Below are 18,180 nucleotides of genomic sequence, written 5' to 3' on the forward strand. Positions count from 1 at the left end.
GATTTTGATCGTGTTCATTAGTATCAGTATAGGCAATGTTTCTGTTGCTCAAACTTGGGAGCAACTGCACTTTAATGAGAGATTCTTTTATCTTTGGCAAGGTAAGTTTTAGGTTCATGACCATTTTCCTGCCTGACAATATACTGAGGTTCTATGAGCATATATTCCTTATAAGTGTGACTACTCCAAGGAAAAGGATATTGACGGTTGACACAGCTATGTTCTAGTGCAAAGTTCATCTAAAAATTAGACTAAAATTACACTGAGGTGCAGCCACCAAGATCTAAACCCTATTTTGTTTTCAACACGGTACAAATCCTGTGAATTTTTCAAACTGTTAACGCTGTCATTTTACAACTGTAATTTGTCAAATTATAGAAAATTTTACCATCAGCAGAATCAAGCATCGCATTGTGCATCAACACCACTACTCGGAAGGGTATCTACTGTCATTTATATTGATAAGTCTCTTCCACCTAGAAACATGTATGAGAGGATGACTTAGCACAGCTTCTTCCGCCCAGGGACAAACATTTTCCTATGCAGCGACACCACTACTCAATAGGGCATTGATCTCTCCAATTATATGAACAGGCCTTCCATCAAACATGGAGGAAAGGGTGCTCTCACAAAGCTTCTTAAGCTCACGCGTTTTTGAAAGAGCCGCTTCCTGGAATTGAAACAGGAGTCAATATTTGTGCCAAAAGTTGAATTGCCAATAACAAGAGAAAGCTAGTATTTCTGTCTTTCCAAATATTTGTTTGAAACGCAAAGAACACCATATATAAGGAGGGGGCAAGAGATGAGAGGCAAAACAATCTTCAAAGTTTTTTTTTTTATGTGAAATAACTAGTATATGAAACCTCTATTGCAGCAGTCAAAAGTTGGAGGGCCAGAGGGAAGGACAGAAATTAACAGATGAGGAAACATTCCACTTCCCCTAGTAATATACTAGGGTAACTTTTTATCTAACCACTGGAGAACATGTCAAGAAAAAACTCACCTGCTTTGGCCATGAAGAAGACAACGAATTGTGCAGCTCCATGCGTTTGGTATCTAAGCCCTTCAAACTCTCTTTCAACTTCACTTCATGATGCTTCTTTTCTTCCAATGAACTCACTAGTCTGTCTAGAAATCTGGATTAAGGTTGAAGTATGTTTGAGTATTCTATTTTATTAAAAGAAACAAAAACAGAAATCAATAGTACCGTAGATCATTTAATTACTTGATAGAACCAAGTTTACTTATATATACATGACCATCAGACCATGCTATACAGCTTTTGAACAGATAAAAATTTTACATGATATATTCATTGAACTGCAGTAAACTAAAATTCAAAAGAGAGTATAAGTAGAATTGACCAAGTTAAGAAATTTCACCTACTTTAATTTTAGTACATTTTTTTATCTTTTAAGTACAAAGCTAACTTTTCTTCTGAGAAACAAGAAAGGTAAATATCTGAGAAGAAATATTTTTACAAAAATAAAATAACTGCAAGTACGCAAATCTGGTCGAAGAATTTGGTAGTACCTCTTGGAGTTGAGAATCATGATCAAGTCTCGTGTTTTCCTATTCGTCAGCAAAGAAATTGCCAATGAAACATCAGACAGCATTGTCTCAATGGCATCATGAGCATATTGCTGCAGCACAAAGGGAGCAACTGCCTGAACTTGATGTTGCAATGACAAAGTTTCTTCATTTTTCAATTCAACTAACCGTTGATTTAGAAATGCTTTGATCTGAAAGCAGAATTATCAACATTCATCAGACTGAATTTCGAGAGCCATAAAAAAGAAAGTCAAACAAAAAAAAGAAAGAGAAAGGGACATAACGAAATGTCATATACCTCATTCAGATCATCCAGAATCTTGTTCCTATACTCTGTTTCCAAGAGTTGGCTCCTACCTTCCTTGGTTGCTGTTAGTTGAGTTGAAGTATGAAGAACAGATGACTGATTGTTAACAACATTCGACAAATTGACATCATCAATTGCATCGACTTGAGGAGTTTCAACACTGATATCCCAAGATATCTCTGACACAGAAACCTCTCGAACCTCATCAGATCTTGCAGCTTCATTTGTAGAACTCTGCAAGATCTCAGCGGCATTGACCATTTCGTAAGGACCCAAACCATTACCAGCATCTTCTGTTTCTTCCACAGTACCAATATCCCAATCAATCTGAGAACTGTCCACAGAAAAAACCCAGTCTATACTGTCTGCATCTGCTGTCACATTGTTTGACTCATTATGGCTTGCTTGAACATTGCCAAAATCAACAATTTCCAATTCCATAGAAACATCCAACGATGGGGGATGTTCGCGCAAATCTTTCAAGTTTGTTAACACAGCAAAAGATTTCTGCAATCAAATCGAAATAGGCAGATTATAAAAAATTTAACAATTATCTGAACTTTCTATTAGCTTAAATAGCTAATCATAAACAAGCGATCATTGTTTGATTACATCTTTTTCAGTGTGGGCATCTCTAACAAAGTTAGAATAATACTCCAGAGCCCTCGATACAGAATCACCATTTATCACTTCCAATATCCTGCTAAATGTGGCAGGAAGTGATTTTGCAGTCTCTAACAGTTCAGCCCTTACATTAATTCCCTGTACAATAAACAAATTATCGTTAAATATTAATTTTGAAACGCAGTCTATCAAACCAGTTAGGATGCCACAAGTGGAGAATCTGAAATCAAACCTTCAATCCAAGCTCCTGACATGCCTCCACATACTTGGCTGCTGATAGAGCTGCAGTTCTCTTAATATCAGCTTCCTTATGCTCTAGCTCAGTTAGCTGTTGCTGTATCTTCTGCACCTGCTTTTTCTGATACGGACTTCACACAACGAAACAAAGATCATTCCTACCAAACCAAACACAGATTCCTTAACTCATCTCATTTCAAACCAATCACAGACACAAACTTACATCTCATAGTTCACATTTTGAACCATTATCTGAGCAGCTTCACCGAGATAAATATAATCCTTCTCGAAAGCACGCACAATCGCTTCCCAAGCACCCTGGCCATTAAAACACAAAAACAAAGGGCTAAACAACATCACCATTACAAATCCCACAAAACATAGCATAGAAAAGAAAGAGCTCAATGTCTCACAGCAGCACCGGAGAGCCGGCCGAATATATTTCGGCTTTCAGAAGTAGACTTGATCAGAATATCATATATCTGCTTGGCCTCCAAGTACCCAATTCCTGAAAATATCATTCTAATCAATTAAACCCATTTGAAACACAAAACCACAAAAATCTCAAGCACCCAATTCAACAGACAATAAGAAATTCACATATTGACAAAGTTAAAAAGAAGAAGAACAAACCATCAGGCTCTAGGGTGTGGAAATAGGGATTGATATCTTTGGGAAGCGAAGCAAACTCCTTGGAAATCCGAGCTCTCACCGCCGCTAGCCGTTTCCTCCAATCTCCCGGTATCCTTTTCCGGTCAACAAGCCACTCTTCAATTCAATCCCGAAACCAGAACAAATCAAAACTCCAATATCAAAAACAGAAAAAAGGAAAAAAAGGAAAAATTGAAATGGGATGGCTTACGTACCTCCGAGCCGAGAAAAGGTGATGTCGATTGGGAGGCTCCCAAGGTCGTCGGCCGTCGGCATTGAAACCAAGCTCCTCTCTTCTCGTCTCTTCTCTGTTTGATTTGTCAAGTGAGAGAGAGAGAGAGAGAGAGTTGAAACTGTGGAAAGAGCCGGGTCGGTCGAGCCGGGTGGCCCAATTAAATATCAGGCCCTAACTAGAGAAGGGGCAAAACGGTCAGTGCGGGAAGTAGTTTAATCATTTTCAGTTTGTAGAAGCTGGAAGTCTCGGAAGTGTAGCAGCTCTCTCTCTCTCTCTCCCCCCTCCGCCTCGAAGGTAATTCTGGGCTTTAGTTTCGATCTGGGCTTTCATGTTCATCGATTATATTCATTTGCTTACTTGAGGGTTTTGATTCATGAATCAGTTTAGAGTTTTGTTGCATTTGGATCTGCATTTTTGTGCGCTTGCAGTTTCGGGGTTTGATGAGTTGAGGAAATTAGGGGTTTTGTTGGATTGAATGATAACTCTCAAATGTTCTGATGTTTGTGTTGATAAATAGTAGATAGATATGGAGGGCTTGGACCCGGCAGAGCGTAGGTATTTGGAGGATGAGGATAGTCCTACCATGAAGACAGTTAAGGGCGCGACCACTGGATTGGTTGCCGGAACTATATTTGGGACCGTGGTTGCGACCTGGTATGATGTGCCTCGTGTTGAGAGAAGTGTAGCCCTGCCGGGGCTGTTGAGGACCCTGAAGATGATGGGGAACTATGGGGTGACGTTTGCCGCAATTGGGGGAGTTTACATTGGTGTGGAGCAGCTTGTGCAGCATTATAGGTCCAAGAGGGACTTTGTCAATGGAGCTGTCGGTGGTTTTCTTGCTGGATCAACTATTCTAGGTTACAAAGGTGAAGATCCTGTCTTATGCCTATTTTGTTGCTATGAGTGGTTTTGTCAGTACACATTCATGACTAAATGCTTCTTCATAGATACTCTTTAAATAGCAGGGTTTGAACAACTTAAACAGATTTCATGTAACAAAACCTTTACAAATGGTATAGTTTTAACCTGACAACACGAAAATCAAGGTGTCACTTTGGCACAATAGTACAAATGGTATAGTTTTAAACAGATTTCATGTCAGGCCTTTCCATAACTACGTGAACAATCTAGGTATTAATTTGTTTGTCATACAAATGTCTGCAAAGCATAAGAGCTATCTACTTCTGTCTGGTGGAAGCAATTCATCTCTTGAAGCCCTTGGTTGTACTTTTAAGTTGTAGAACTGTCACATGGTGCTAGGATTACTATAATACATGGATGCAGGAATTAATGCTACTTAGAGAATCTTAGTAGCGTCTGTCTCTCAGTAATTAAATCGCCAGAGGCTACAGCATCTTCTAGGGAAAGAAGCTTATTTGCTTATGGTTTGAACTTTGATAGAAGCATTGTGATTTTTTTTCCTAATATTGTTCTGGCATCAACTCTTGAGCCATGTATGTCATAGTATTTACACTTGAGGCCGCTCCTAAAATTGTGCATATTGTAGTAATTGGAAGCACACTGATGGTTGAACTCCTTTATCAATAGTTTCCACACTGCTTACCAAGTATTCTAGAGCTGACATGAGCCTTTGATGTACTTTTCAACCAGTATCTCACAAAAAGAAAATACTTTCAGCTAAAGGTCCGAGTGCTGCTGATTATGTCCTTTTCTACCTGAATATGAAGAGCATATATTGAGTTTTCACTTGTCTGCTTCTCATCTATTAGCCTAGTATCATTTAAGATGGATCAATTTGTCTTTAATAACAGTCAAGAGGGATTAGTTTTTAAGAATATAAACATCCTTGTGTCTGAGAATTACACTAAATAGGTTTCCAACTTACTTTCAGCCCATGCAGAAATACCCTGTACATCTCCCTTGCATGTGAGGAATTTGTACTTCATACCCAAGTATTGTTTCCAGTGAATGAGAAGTTTTGATATATTAGTTGCTATTCAATTGGATTGTATAGTATTCAGAGTTTACTAGTATATAGCCTGGTGATTCAAGACTTCAGATTGTAGTTTCTAATTGACATTCATTGTGTTAGAAGGAACTTGCACTCATAAACCGGATAATTATTCAAATTATTATTTTTACACGTAAAGGGCACATGTTCAATTATACTAATGATAGTGCTGCCCATTTCATAGGAAAAAGCATTCCAACTGCAATTTCTGCTGGAGCCGCCTTGGCAGTCACTTCTGCACTCATTGATGCTGGAGGCCAGACAACAAGAATTGATAACGGCAAGGAGTACTATCCCTATACCACCAAGAAAAGATCCACTGCTGATTCATAAACTCACCAATGTGACGCTTTCAGAGGAAGATATTGGCGAGCAAATGAAACCAGAACTTTTTCTTGATTTGGCTGGTTTGTGGAGATGTTATCATACTCTTAGCTGTCTTCCTCCGCTGTTTAGAATTGAAGTTTTTGACCTTGAATGGATGTTTTGAATAAATCTGTTATTTCACCCTAGCATTGAAATGTTAACATAATATGTTGGTGGAAGTATAAATTGATCTGTACAAGGAGTACTGCAATAATTACAGTAATTCCTATTTTCGTTGTTGAGAGTTGGAATTATGCAGGGTACTATTTCACGGCTTTCACCATAAGTTAATTTGGCCAAATAGATGGGTTTGGCTGCTTTTAACCATAAGTATGGTTAACCAGCCATAATTCTTTATTTTTTAATGAATGATAAATCCAATCCTATCCCTTCGAAATAGCAGATGCTGCATAAAAAGATATATCATGCAGTATTACACGTGGCAGTAGCCCATTGCCCTTCCCAAATTTCTGGGCCATTACTTTGTTGATGTTGTTTCTGAGACTTCAGAGTATGGACCATGAAGCGATGAACAAGGAGAGAGAGATCCTCAAAGTTTGTAGGTCTGTAGCTTATAGAAATTAGAAACTAACTACAAAGATGGCCGGGATTGCGTTTGGCACTTGCTGTTCAACTATCTCTTCCACCAGGTAACTACTGCGTGGTTTTACTTGGCTAAATTCTTTAACTCGTCAACATTTCCAGTAAGACTTCGTGAATCTTCATCTGGCTCAATATACCTATACTGGGTTTTCTTGTTAGATTGCCGAGTTATGCTTACAATGTGGAAAATGAATTAGAGCTCTAATTGTAGAGCCAACGATGCCCACTTCTTCAGCTTAGCAGCTTCGTTTATTTTTAGTATAGAGCCCATTTGAACTCGACTCTGTTTTCTTCATGTATGGTAATATGCATTTAGTCATTTACGTTGGATATTGGTAGTGACACTGTTTGTGCATGCTATGTTTTATCTCGGTATATTCTGCTGTTTCATGAATGGAAGTAATCCGGGGTAGGAATTTGTTTACAGCAATTTCCGCAATTCTTGGTTGAAACTTGAGACTCGTACTCATCGTGGAGGAACCGTCTTAGGGAGAGCAAACAGTGTTAGAACATTGGCAATTAGAGCAGAAGTGAATTTTGTGAATGCAGACGAAGCTAAAGAACTAGTTGCAGAGGGATATAACGTTATTGATGTTCGGGACATTTCACAATATGATCGAGCTCATATCAAATCGTGTTATCATGTACCTCTTTTCATCAAAAACGAAGACAATGACATCAGTAAGTTCATTTCTTTACATCAAATGGACTACTGACTTTGATATCCAAATTAAGCAACTTAGGCGATAAGACTTTTGTTTTTGGTAACGATTAATGATCTGCAGGCACAATTATAAAGAGGACTGTCCACAACAATTTCTCGGGTCTGTTCTTTGGCTTACCTTTCACTAAACCAAACCCTGAATTTGTTCAATCTGTTAACGGCCAGTTTTCACCTCAGAGCAAACTGTTACTGGTGTGCCAGGAGGGAATGAGGTTCGGTTTTGCTTTGCTGCACTGCTGCTATTTTATTTTATTTTTACCAAACAATCCTAAACACCACATTAACTTGTTGTAAAAGGAACGTAGTATAGTATATGATCCGTTGATCCAAAATTTTCTCAATGAGAGACACAGGTTCTGGTCAATCCAGATGATTAGATTTTGACATCATTACACTTCCTTACAATTTTAAGGTCTGCTGCGGCTGCTAGTAAGTTGGAGCAGGCTGGTTTCCAAGACATAGCATGTATATCATCAGGGCTGCAAAAGGTGAAACCAGGTTAGAAAATCACATACATGCTTGTTGTTTTTCAGCTTTCTCTCGATCATCTTGTAGTAGATACCATTGATAATATTCCTACTCCAGGCACATTTGATGCTGTTGGATCCACTGAGTTGCAAGATGCTGGCAAAGCTGGTTTAGTCACAGTACAAGGAAAGATCTCCGCTGTACTTGGAACTGTACTAGTCTGTAAGTCCTTTTGTCCACCCTTATAAATCACGAATTCTGGGAGTTTCTATATCTGTTTACTTAACCGCTTGACCAAATTACAGGTGCATATTTGTTCATCACCTTCTTTCCTGATCAAGCAGAGAAGCTACTCCAACTGGCGCCTACAGGCTAGATAGCTAGCTTCATAAAAATCTAAATCTTATACTACAGTTTTGCACCTCTATCCAAAACCCCCAAGCGATTTGGGTAAATTGAGGTTTTTCTGGCATCTGCTACGTGACATCAACGGCAAAAGAGAAAGGAACGCTAGTTTGTATAACCTGTATGGAGCTGTACATTTTTAAGTGTAAAATGCAGATCTGAATGGGACGTGTGTTATTGCAGTTTGAATCTTTTTTATAACCACAGGCATGATGAGCAAATTACATGCTCAGAAGACAGCAAAAATTACACTGAATCATGCTTCTTGCAACCAAACAATGAGAGCGGTGCCCTCTTCACTGTTCTAACTGAAATAGGGCCTGGGATGTGTACTCAATCTGGCGTAAGGCTTACGCCTTATACAGGGCATATTAATCTTAAGTTCTAACTGAAATGGGGCCAAAATTACACTAAATACCATTTTGGGGAAACCGAGATAAACAGTCACTCTGGTATTGAGAAATCACGTATTCTGGGCTGGATTCGACATGCAGTACATTGTAATGTTGAAGAGCTCAGTGTATTCTTTCAAACTGTGATGCCTACCCTGGAACATCATCTTAAGGATGATAATGTAGATTTCCCTTCTTGTATCTTTCTTTGCGAGTCTTTGAGGTACTTAAACCTAGACATGAAGCGTACAACTTTTAAAACACCCTCCTTTAGTACTTCTCTTACCTCTAACCTCGTATCCTTGAAATTGGGACATGTAACCATAGAAGATGATGAATGCTTTTGCAAATGGATCTCCTACTGTTGTAGGTTTATCAAGGAACTGGGGTTGGAAGAGGTTGATGGGTTGGCAGACATCACCATTGAGAGTTCGTCTTTGGAGTCATTCTCGTTCCGGTTTCCCTATTATTTCGACATTGACCGTCTTGCAATATCTGGTGATAAAATTGAAAACATGGATATATATTGGGAGTATGATACAACCGAGCATGACAATGAAAGTATTTTACATATTTTGGCTCCAAATCTGAAGCATCTGAAATGGCATGGTAATATGTTGAATCATCAGCATTTTGGGGAACAGGGGCGGATCCAGCCCATGCGGAATTTTTGGGTCTAAAAAATTTCTTGTATATCACATAGCCCAAGCAAAAAAAAGAAAACAGATAATATATCTCTTTCTCTCTTTGTTCAGTCGTTCTCTTCGTTTTCGTCTCTGTCTAAGTCTCTCCTCACGTCAAACCCACTCGCCCTGATAAGGTTCGCCGTCTCGGCTACAAGGCCAAGAAGGTTCCTCCACTTTTCTCTCTCTAATCTCCTCATTTGATTTGTTTGATCCCTACACGATATGTTTGGTCTGTCATTTTGAGCATATTGATTGTTGAATTGTGTACTTCTATTATTATTTGGGTGATTGAATGATACAGTGAGTAGTATGGATTTGGTAGAACTTGATTATTTCTAATACCCAGTGTGTATTGTTGGCCAAGCAGCGTTCGGAAGATTGAACATCCTTTTGTGTGTTCATTGGTTGAATGCTTTTATTGTGACCAGCCACACTAAACCTAGCAGTCGATCACTTACCAAGCGAGTTTCCTCTCCTTGATTCTTGAGTTTATTACCCGAACTACGGAGACCCAACCATACCCCCAGTGTCAGACTTGTTATTCTGGAAAAAAGGCGAGCATTCGTGGTGTTTAATGACCAAATCCTATTTCTAAACAAGTGGATTTTGAGGCTTTGTTACGGGAACTTCTATTGTTTAGTCTATGTTTGATGCAAAAGTTACAGTTCTTCCGTTTTGGTTTCATGTTGGCATTGTTGGGGGTTCACTTATAGTAGCCTAATATCAGTCATGATGTTTTATGCTTCCTCCACTATTGTGTGAGAATGAAGCATCTCAGTTAACTTGTTACGCTATCAACTACCAAGGATTATCAGAATCATCTTTAGTTCTTCCTTCAACTTTCCATCAAAGGGATACTCGACTTATTAAAGTCATCATTTGGTGAATGCCACTCGACTTACAAGATTTGTGTTTCTTTATATTACATTATAGCATCTTCCAACTCAGTCAGAAGTTTTTGATCGACGAAATACCACCACAATTTGATACTTTATAGTTGCATACTCGCATACAATTAGTTCAATGTCAACAGAAATTATGTAATTTGAGATACTCTGGGAGAAGCCAATGGTATTCTGATGGAACTCCAATGGCATAAAGTTTATTAATTATTCAACCTGCCAGAGTAGGAAAGGGCCATTTCCAGATACAGGAAGGACATTTTCCAAGTAAATTTCAATAAAACAACTTAATAAAATAACTAAATCACTCTAAAGACAAGCTACGAATTCCTGGAAGTGAAAAACAAAAACTCAAAACGGTTAGAGATCCAGTATTCTAGACCCACAAGAAAATAGGAAGGAAAATTCACAAGGCTGTGAACCTAGGTTAACAAAATATTACAGTAAGATTATTTGCCCCCAAAAAAATATTACAATGAGATTAGCAAATGTAATTCTAATTCCATCCTGTGCACCGTATCAATGCATAATTCCGCCATGTATCGCTCCGAAGTACAAAGGTTTGATTCTGATCTGCCTGTAGCACCATTTGAACTGGCACGAGTGAGTATGACAAGGGATCTTAGTTGTTCCACAGCATACAAACCAAAAATCACTCGCCTTGTAGGCAATAAAGCTGTCGTATGTTTCCAGAAGCTGTCACATGTATGAACAAACACTTGTTAAACCAAACTATTCATAACTTTATAACAAGAAAGCTCATGGAATTACGGTAGAACAGACAGCATTCACAGAATCACAGATTTATAATTCTACAAAGGTGATTGTGATGTGACTATTATGTGTGAAGGAGAGTCTATAGCTCGCTTCTTTTGCAAATGAATCTAACGACAGAGAATCTCAAAGTCCATAGCTTCTATAATTCATAACATGTTTTTCATAAATCTTCCACATCCCTCTCAATTTGCATTATCATGTTTCCAGGCATATAGTAAATAAAGCAGATTTGTCCAGAAAAGATAATTTCACTTGGTAAAACTCACACAAACAAATCAGGGCATTTGAGAACATAGAATATGAGCAAAGATATTAAATATGAGATAATATCTCAAGTACAGAGACTTACTGACTATCTCATCCAAAATAGTGTGTCCAAGATGCTCCAAATAAATATGACAAGAAACTATTATGTAGTAAGAAACATTACCATACAACCAGTCTTTAAAATATACATGAAGAGCAGTTGATAATTCCCGTTTTCTGTTGTCCTCAAGAGGTGCTTCTCTCAATAATTGCTTTACCTCCCCTAAATTCTTCTGCTGGAGAAAATAATAAAGACTTCACATCATCAATGATCAAAATAAATAAATAAATAATTGATTTTGGCTGCACATAAAAACAAATTAGAATAAATTTCACTGGTGATCGACATACATTCCGTTCTTGAGATTCCACATAACCTTCTGGTAATGGAAATGGGTTGTCTTTTGTGGAACCATGAGGTTCAACTTCGCACCAGTTTGGAATCTGTCATTAACAAAAATGACTGGATTAATACTTCAAAAAAGAAACATGAAAACTTGAAGACCATCTAAAACCTCCCTCCTTCACAAAACCCAAGTATGATATATAGAGATCAAAACCATGTCTACCGAACAAAAAATAGCTTTGTTAAAAGACTTATTGGTAGCCTGCCAGAGGCACTTCCTAATTAGCACCATAATTAGAGCTACTTCCTAATTAGCTTACCAATTAGAGCCTCTTGAAAGTCCCCAAAATAAAGGTCAACATTTTGAATTCAAACATTACGAGTATAAGATAACTGCAAGAAATTACCAAAAAATTTGTGAACTGGTCAGGGTCTAAGCGAGTAGCAGACTCAGCCTGAGCATCAGAGACACCTGCTGGATGAGATAGTGAATCATGTGGATCTACCATTCCAAGTGGCAGGGCTTCACCCCATCTATTGATAGTAGCATCAATCCCAACCTCACGCAAGTGCTCCTCCAACTGACTGTAAAAGGTATTGTACGGTGCCACCTGAAAAAGTTTGAAAAGTAAAGGTAAGTTTTTATCATGATTAGGAAATTAAATGTGAATAGCAGAAAACTTATTACTGCTACATTTCAGTAAAAACTGCGCATCTTCTCATAAGCAAATCATGCATGCAGACACTTTTTAAGGGACCAAAAGGCATAAAAGACGACACACAATAGGATGATGTAATTAGCTATAGAGTTGAACTCACTTGCAGCTTATGGTTATCCCCAACGATAAGTGGTCGTTGGTTAACCCCGAGAAAGAACATGCATTCACGGCAGTTAGCGATGCAGATTCGATTTGCTGCTGTGATCACATGAACTCGCTCACAGTGCTCAATTCTTACAGCCTGAAGAAGAGATTGGATGATCAACCAGAAAATAAATAAATTCATCCATCTCAGAGACAAGAATGTAAGATGCATTAAGTCAACAAAGACCCACCTATGTTGTATTAAAAAATAAGACAATAATTACCAGGTTCATCAGATAAGTGCATATAGAATTGCTATTATTTTTTAACATGATCAAAGAGAACAAGAGAATATTCAAAGATAAATAGGGAGACTGGAAGCCTTTTGGGATAGATAGACTGCATGGTTCTTAATTAGGCTACAAGCCACCTAACGACAGCCATATTGAAGGATCTTCACCTTTACATTTGCATAATAACCCCTTCAATACCTCTGTACATAGGCCAGCAGGACATCTTGACATACTACTACAATTTACAGTTAATTAAAGATAAGAAAGTTGCAGCTAAACGCTGTATCCTTAATATAAGTAAAAGCATACCAAAGCTCAGTAGATCAAATGCCATAAGCTTTTGGGGAAAGGGGAACAAATAAACAACATGTCAATAGCACTTAAGGTTTGAGATACGAAGTCAACAAGCCTAGTCAATCCTTTTTTTTTTCTTAAATGTAGGAGCAATTCGTCTTAATTCTGGTGACACAAGATGTGCATTTTTCCAATAATTATGTCATAGCTTTTATCTAAAGGCAACGAAACACAGCAGTAGCTTTTCTCTTACAATAAACTCAATTGAGCCGATTGAATAAGGTTTAGGGTCCAAAATGACTATTTTATCACAGGCGACAATGTTACTGGACGTAATGATAGATTACGAATAGGAAGCCAATCTAAACTAAAAATCATGACTTCTTTATGCGTTAGATATTCAAAATCTTCAAATTTAAACGATAAGCCAAACTGAAACGATGTCTACAACTTCCATAGAATTTATTTTCCAATTCATCTACTTCAGTAACTCCTATATTTTACTATCCATTTGTTTACCAGGTACAGAATAAAGCATACTAAGCTACCATTTAGCACTCTAATCCAAACCACATCAGAAATTCCTTCACTATTACCTTTCCAACAGCTCCAAGGACAATTGTAGCATCAGAGCATCCATAGACTGTGGCATATCTCAGAGGTGCTAATATATAGATCACAGAATCGTGGCAGTTTAAAACCTGAAATTGCAAACAAAAGAGCAATCTTATATACCTCTGGGACAGTACAATCCAATTTCACTCGAGTGTCTACGCATAAAGCATTAATGTGAGCAATTGAGAAATTACAGCAAGAATGATGATATTATATCCAGAACATTGAGAGATGCACTATCTGTCAGCTGAAAGAACTTAATAGACTCAAAATCTTTTTTTTTTTTTGGTTAAGACTCAAAATCATTTACGGGAGCTATAAAACTAACATTTATATCAACTTGAAACAGAAGACTTGCTCATCCAGCACAAAAGACTTGCTGAAAGACTCCACATAATTGAATGAATGAAATAAAAGCAGAAACACATCTAAACTATGAATAAAAGAAGTTAGTGAGTGTGCAAATATTCGCAACGCCCTTCAAACTTCTATATCCCTCATCACTCACAACATATGCAATTACACAGCATTCAACCATGGCGGCTTGCTTCAAGACAAACAAGCCAGCTTGGTAATCCTTTGGTGTCTATATGATGAAATTAATATATTACTCAGTGAAGTCAACAAAATATTTGATTATATTACGAGTCACTTAAAATTTTCATGATAATGTTCTGTAAATCTTTTGAGCTCCTAAAAATGTTAATATTGAAATGAATGAAATTGTCAGCCAGACAAACAAATGGAACACAATTTTCACATAGGAAACAAGCAGAAGTAAAAGGGTTTTACAAACTAACCTTTACAGAAGGACCTTTAATATCAGATGCATGCCTAACAAACGAAGATTTAGAGATCCCTTCAATAAAACTGGAACCTCTGACACTTGTTGAGCCTTTATTAGAACTTGTGCAGGCATCAGCCATGGGAACATCTTGATCTGAGGAACTGGGCAGACCATTTTCTTTAGGAGAAATTCTTTCTGAAATATTTTCCAGCGCAGAAGCAATGTTATTTAAAATCCATTCGTGAACTTGTGATGCAGGAACAGGAACGGCAGGCATATCAGGATCTGAGTTTGCAAAGAAGGGAGCATACTGGCTCAGGTGACCACTTTCAGATCCTTTATCGCCAAATTGAATCAGAAACCCAAGGTGGTCTAACCTTTCCATGGTTAAAACCTAAAACAATATCATATAATTAGGCAATTACGGACACGGACAAAAATGAAATATTACAAATGGTCAATACAACAGCCAGTAACTCATCAGTGAGGTAAGCCCTTCCAAAGGTTTTCTTATTCTAACAGATATACTAGCAATACTTGGTCAATCGATACAAAAGTTGTTCTGTCAGGACTCATGACACAGACAAACAATTGGCCTGTCAAGAAATATTAACTAATTCGAACATTATGAGCTCACAGCAGTTGTGTGTGATATTAGTGTTGCTTAAGGGCCTAATTATTCTACCACAGTTAACTGTTTGAGACTAACAACTCAACCAAAGGAAAAAAGAAGAAATGAAGAAGCAATGTGTTAACTGAGTATTGGTCTAGAATAATTATATTCCATTCCCAATAAAATTTGTCATGCCTTTTTGTTAGACAATTGTTAAGTGATTTTCACTGCATAACAAGGAATAAGAGTCTAAGTGGGAGATTCGAGCCCCAAATATTACATAGAGAGCACTTTCTAACATAAAACTCATAAGTGATCGTAATTACGGAGACTCCCATGACATGACCAAAACAAGAACTAACTAATGAGTATGTGCTTGTGGTTCACAGTTAAACAATGATAAACTTTCTACTACCAAATTGGAGAAGGCGAAAGTGATAGCTATTACAAAACACAGCAAAGAAAAAAAAAGTGTAAGTCATGGTTCACAAACCAGAGATTCGTCGCCTTCTCCCTCCACGGGTTCTGCTAACAGTGAGACCAGGTTACCTAAATGCTTTTGCAGATATGATAACTGATGGGCCTCTTCATCAGCCTGTGATGGCACAAACCGGCGGCTGTTGCTACGGACAAGCTGCAATGTGTGTTGGATTGATGTAAGTTTATCTCAACAAAACTAAAATGTCAACTCAAAGTTTCAAGCAACTAAGAACAAAACAGAAGTCTTGCCAATCCAAAATCTCCAGTACCAAATAAACAAAACCTCCTCCCAACAATCAAAATAACCTTATAAGTCCAAGTTTGCAACAATGGAAGCACAGAAAACTCATAAATCCACATGGAAACCCTCTAATATGCATTCAACGTAATTAAACAAGGTCCATGCACAGCTGGTAACATTAACTTAAAGCACAGGCGAATACTATGATGATTGCAAATAAGGCAATGAATTTTCGTATAGCTCACACCAGTACTTCTATTTTAAGACCCTCATAAACTCCAACCAGAACAAAAGCGATAGTCAGATATACAAAGAGATCACACCAGATTCAACTTCAACACTCCACATTGTATTATGCCACAACTACTAACCACAATAATCAAAAGAAGCCCACTTTAAATGCCTTCCAAAGTGTTACCTTTGGGCCCTAATTAACATAATTTACACCCTACATTCCAAACCAACCTCCGAAAACATCACAAGTATTCATCTTCCAATTCAATCCTATCTTCCGAAATTCACCACTCTAATTAAGCACACCAACATTGCACTATCCACCACCCCAAAGAAGCACACAAAAACAATCAAATTCCGGCGACAAATCAATCACCTGCAACGGCGACAGCGCTGATAGATATCCGTCGAAGGCCGACGTGGAGGGCCAAACATCGGCGACGGCGGCGGAATCCTTGTGCGTTCTAGGCAGCAATTTCTTGTAGGACTGAATGTAGAGGAACAAAACCAGATCATGCACATCGGCTCCGACCTCATCGATCGCGTCCGGCTCGGCGAGGACGAGCGGCTCGGCCTCCAAGTGAAGAACTGACGCTAGGGTATCCAGGACGAGCCTCGCGAGATCAATGGAGATCTGGAGGGACTCGGAGATCGCGGCGGCGTTGACGCGGAGACTCGGCGATTGCTCGATGAGCTTGTGCTTGAGGGGAATTAGGGTTTGCGTTGGGTCGGTGAAGATGAGCTTGGGGATGGAGAGCAGCCCATGCTCGAAGGGCTCGCGGCGAGGGTGAATCAGAGAGGCCGGTTCTTTGGCGGCGTCCGTGGTCGCCGCTGTGACGGAGGCGGCCGGAGACGACGACGTTGAGGGCTCAATTGGGTCGCTCATGGCTTTTGGTGTTTTCTATAGACTCAGATTTGTGGAGTTGCAGATCTTCCAGAAATGAATAATGAGAGAGAGGTAGGGGGAAGAGTGAGGGAGACGATTTTCTGCGGCTGGATGCTTCTACGTTGGGCTTCGTGGAGGTGTTTGATTGGGTGGTGGTGTACTGCTACTGCGGTGACCAGTAGTGTACTGCAGTGTGTCCGTTCAGTGGTAAAAATAAATAAAGGTCCCCGTGAATATATTTAGGACAACTGCTACGATCACCATCCATTAGTGCGGGCATTTTGAGCCGATTCTACCGAGCCAGCCGATGCGAGCTGATCTTGTGCCGAGATTTCGGTTTGTTGAGTGTTCGGCTCGACCCGGTTCAGCCCGGTTCGGCCGTACCGAGTATCAGTTTCGGTTTGATTGTGGTATAAGAATTTAATATATTAGTGTATCGAATACCGACTGAATACGCAAAATACTCGAGTTATGTATGAGGTGAGAGTCGAACTCCCCAGTTCTGCTCCTCACCACTGAAGCAAGTCGTAGTTTATATGTATACTATATTTAACTCATCTGATAGCTGTAATAGATAATCAACTTATTAATTATCGTTGTCTGCCACCAACCACATTTTCTCTTTCTCAGTTTCTCTCTCGTCCTTTTCGTTTTCTGAACTTCTCTTTTCTTCTTCTTCTTCTTCTTTCTGCATTTTCAGCTGATTCATGGTGAGTTTGATCTACATCTCCTGTACTTCTCTTCTTTTTCCTTTCCCCCAATCCCCACTAGATTATCTTCACCTGAATTCCATCATCAAATCATCCTCAACTCCAAATATCCAAAATCAGATGATTCAAATCTGAATCTTTTATAAAAGGGTACGAAGAACACCAATCAAAACATCCCATTAGATTTCAAAAGCACTCTCGGTTGCTGATCGACACCAACTGAAACCGAAGTGTGTCGACGATCAGTACAATTGAGCTTTCGGCTTAGCTGCAGTATTGGTAAAAAGTCCTCGGTTTTGAACCGAATCCAGCCCTACATCATCGTGACTTAATTCGATTAATTATTGTGACTTACTTGGGCTAATTTTTTTTAAAAAAAAATAGAATTGCTAGTAATAGAAGTATGTTTCATCATTTAGTCCGCGGATCCAATAAGTCCACGGAGGTCCACAAATCCGATAGGCTTTTACCCGGCTCGGCCTGCGAAAAAGTCCGCCAAAGCTCACTTCCGTGGGTAGAGGGCCGGACTTAGTTTAGAGGTGTGAAACTCCGCCCGGCCCAGCCTATAAAAGCCCGTGAGGCCTTGCCCGTAAAAGCCCACCAAGTAATAAAATATTATACATACATATTCTATTATATTTAAAATAAAACTATTGCATAAACGACTATATG

At 38.8% G+C, this 18,180-nt stretch overlaps 4 protein-coding genes across 6 annotated transcripts; 2 read left to right on the forward strand and 2 right to left on the reverse strand.

Moving 5' to 3' along the window:
* Nucleotides 1-270: 270 nt before the first annotated feature.
* On the reverse strand, nt 271-3,711 carry LOC126800012 (CDK5RAP3-like protein). The gene is made up of 10 exons (XM_050527284.1): nt 3,586-3,711; nt 3,353-3,487; nt 3,133-3,227; nt 2,943-3,037; nt 2,715-2,850; nt 2,471-2,620; nt 1,850-2,365; nt 1,534-1,742; nt 1,004-1,136; nt 271-670 (listed from the first exon to the last, which is right to left on the reverse strand). The coding sequence occupies exons 1-10, from the start codon at nt 3,644-3,646 to the stop codon at nt 539-541; spliced, it is 1,662 nt and encodes a 553-aa protein (XP_050383241.1). The 5' UTR covers nt 3,647-3,711; the 3' UTR covers nt 271-538.
* Nucleotides 3,712-3,852: 141 nt separating this feature from the next.
* LOC126800038 (outer envelope pore protein 16-3, chloroplastic/mitochondrial) lies at nt 3,853-6,185 on the forward strand. Its single transcript, XM_050527325.1, has 3 exons — nt 3,853-3,899; nt 4,126-4,471; nt 5,762-6,185. Exons 2-3 carry the CDS (start codon nt 4,132-4,134, stop codon nt 5,908-5,910), a joined length of 489 nt encoding a protein of 162 aa, XP_050383282.1. The 5' UTR covers nt 3,853-3,899; nt 4,126-4,131; the 3' UTR covers nt 5,911-6,185.
* A 281-nt stretch (nt 6,186-6,466) lies between these two features.
* Nucleotides 6,467-8,306, forward strand: LOC126800031 (rhodanese-like domain-containing protein 9, chloroplastic). Of its 2 annotated transcripts, XM_050527318.1 has the most exons (7): nt 6,522-6,593; nt 6,974-6,987; nt 7,018-7,227; nt 7,332-7,482; nt 7,683-7,768; nt 7,856-7,960; nt 8,044-8,306. In XM_050527318.1, the coding sequence occupies exons 1-7, from the start codon at nt 6,544-6,546 to the stop codon at nt 8,112-8,114; spliced, it is 687 nt and encodes a 228-aa protein (XP_050383275.1). In that variant the 5' UTR covers nt 6,522-6,543; the 3' UTR covers nt 8,115-8,306. The 2 variants fall into 2 exon arrangements, with proteins under 2 accessions (XP_050383274.1, XP_050383275.1); XM_050527317.1 differs by having other exon boundaries at nt 6,467-6,593; nt 6,974-7,227.
* Nucleotides 8,307-10,295: 1,989 nt separating this feature from the next.
* LOC126800011 (uncharacterized) lies at nt 10,296-16,956 on the reverse strand. 2 transcript variants are annotated; one of them, XM_050527283.1, is made up of 9 exons: nt 16,289-16,956; nt 15,451-15,591; nt 14,358-14,738; nt 13,539-13,643; nt 12,372-12,512; nt 11,960-12,163; nt 11,558-11,650; nt 11,331-11,439; nt 10,296-10,819 (listed from the first exon to the last, which is right to left on the reverse strand). In XM_050527283.1, the coding sequence occupies exons 1-9, from the start codon at nt 16,796-16,798 to the stop codon at nt 10,776-10,778; spliced, it is 1,728 nt and encodes a 575-aa protein (XP_050383240.1). In that variant the 5' UTR covers nt 16,799-16,956; the 3' UTR covers nt 10,296-10,775. The 2 variants fall into 2 exon arrangements, with proteins under 2 accessions (XP_050383240.1, XP_050383239.1); XM_050527282.1 differs by having other exon boundaries at nt 11,331-11,442; nt 16,289-16,955.
* Between the last annotated feature and the right edge of the window lie 1,224 nt (nt 16,957-18,180).

Source organism: Argentina anserina, chromosome 6 (genome assembly GCF_933775445.1).
Source record: "Argentina anserina chromosome 6, drPotAnse1.1, whole genome shotgun sequence".
Taxonomy (NCBI): domain Eukaryota; kingdom Viridiplantae; phylum Streptophyta; class Magnoliopsida; order Rosales; family Rosaceae; genus Argentina; species Argentina anserina.

Coding starts and splice junctions, on each gene's coding strand:
- LOC126800012 (XM_050527284.1), bottom strand. CDS start 3,646: ATGCCGACGGCCGACGACCTTGGGAGCCTCCCAATCGACATCACCTTT. Junction 3,488..3,585: donor CACCTTTTCTCGGCTCGGAG/GTACGTAAGCCA, acceptor ATTGAATTGAAG/AGTGGCTTGTTGACCGGAAA. Junction 671..1,003: donor CTTCTTCATGGCCAAAGCAG/GTGAGTTTTTTC, acceptor TTTCAATTCCAG/GAAGCGGCTCTTTCAAAAAC.
- LOC126800038 (XM_050527325.1), top strand. CDS start 4,132: ATGGAGGGCTTGGACCCGGCAGAGCGTAGGTATTTGGAGGATGAGGAT. Junction 4,472..5,761: donor AACTATTCTAGGTTACAAAG/GTGAAGATCCTG, acceptor CCCATTTCATAG/GAAAAAGCATTCCAACTGCA.
- LOC126800031 (XM_050527317.1), top strand. CDS start 6,544: ATGGCCGGGATTGCGTTTGGCACTTGCTGTTCAACTATCTCTTCCACC. Junction 6,594..6,973: donor TCAACTATCTCTTCCACCAG/GTAACTACTGCG, acceptor ATTTGTTTACAG/CAATTTCCGCAATTCTTGGT. Junction 7,769..7,855: donor GCTGCAAAAGGTGAAACCAG/GTTAGAAAATCA, acceptor TTCCTACTCCAG/GCACATTTGATGCTGTTGGA.
- LOC126800011 (XM_050527282.1), bottom strand. CDS start 16,798: ATGAGCGACCCAATTGAGCCCTCAACGTCGTCGTCTCCGGCCGCCTCC. Junction 14,739..15,450: donor GAGAAGGCGACGAATCTCTG/GTTTGTGAACCA, acceptor ATATTGTTTTAG/GTTTTAACCATGGAAAGGTT. Junction 12,513..13,538: donor TCCTTGGAGCTGTTGGAAAG/GTAATAGTGAAG, acceptor TCTCTTCTTCAG/GCTGTAAGAATTGAGCACTG.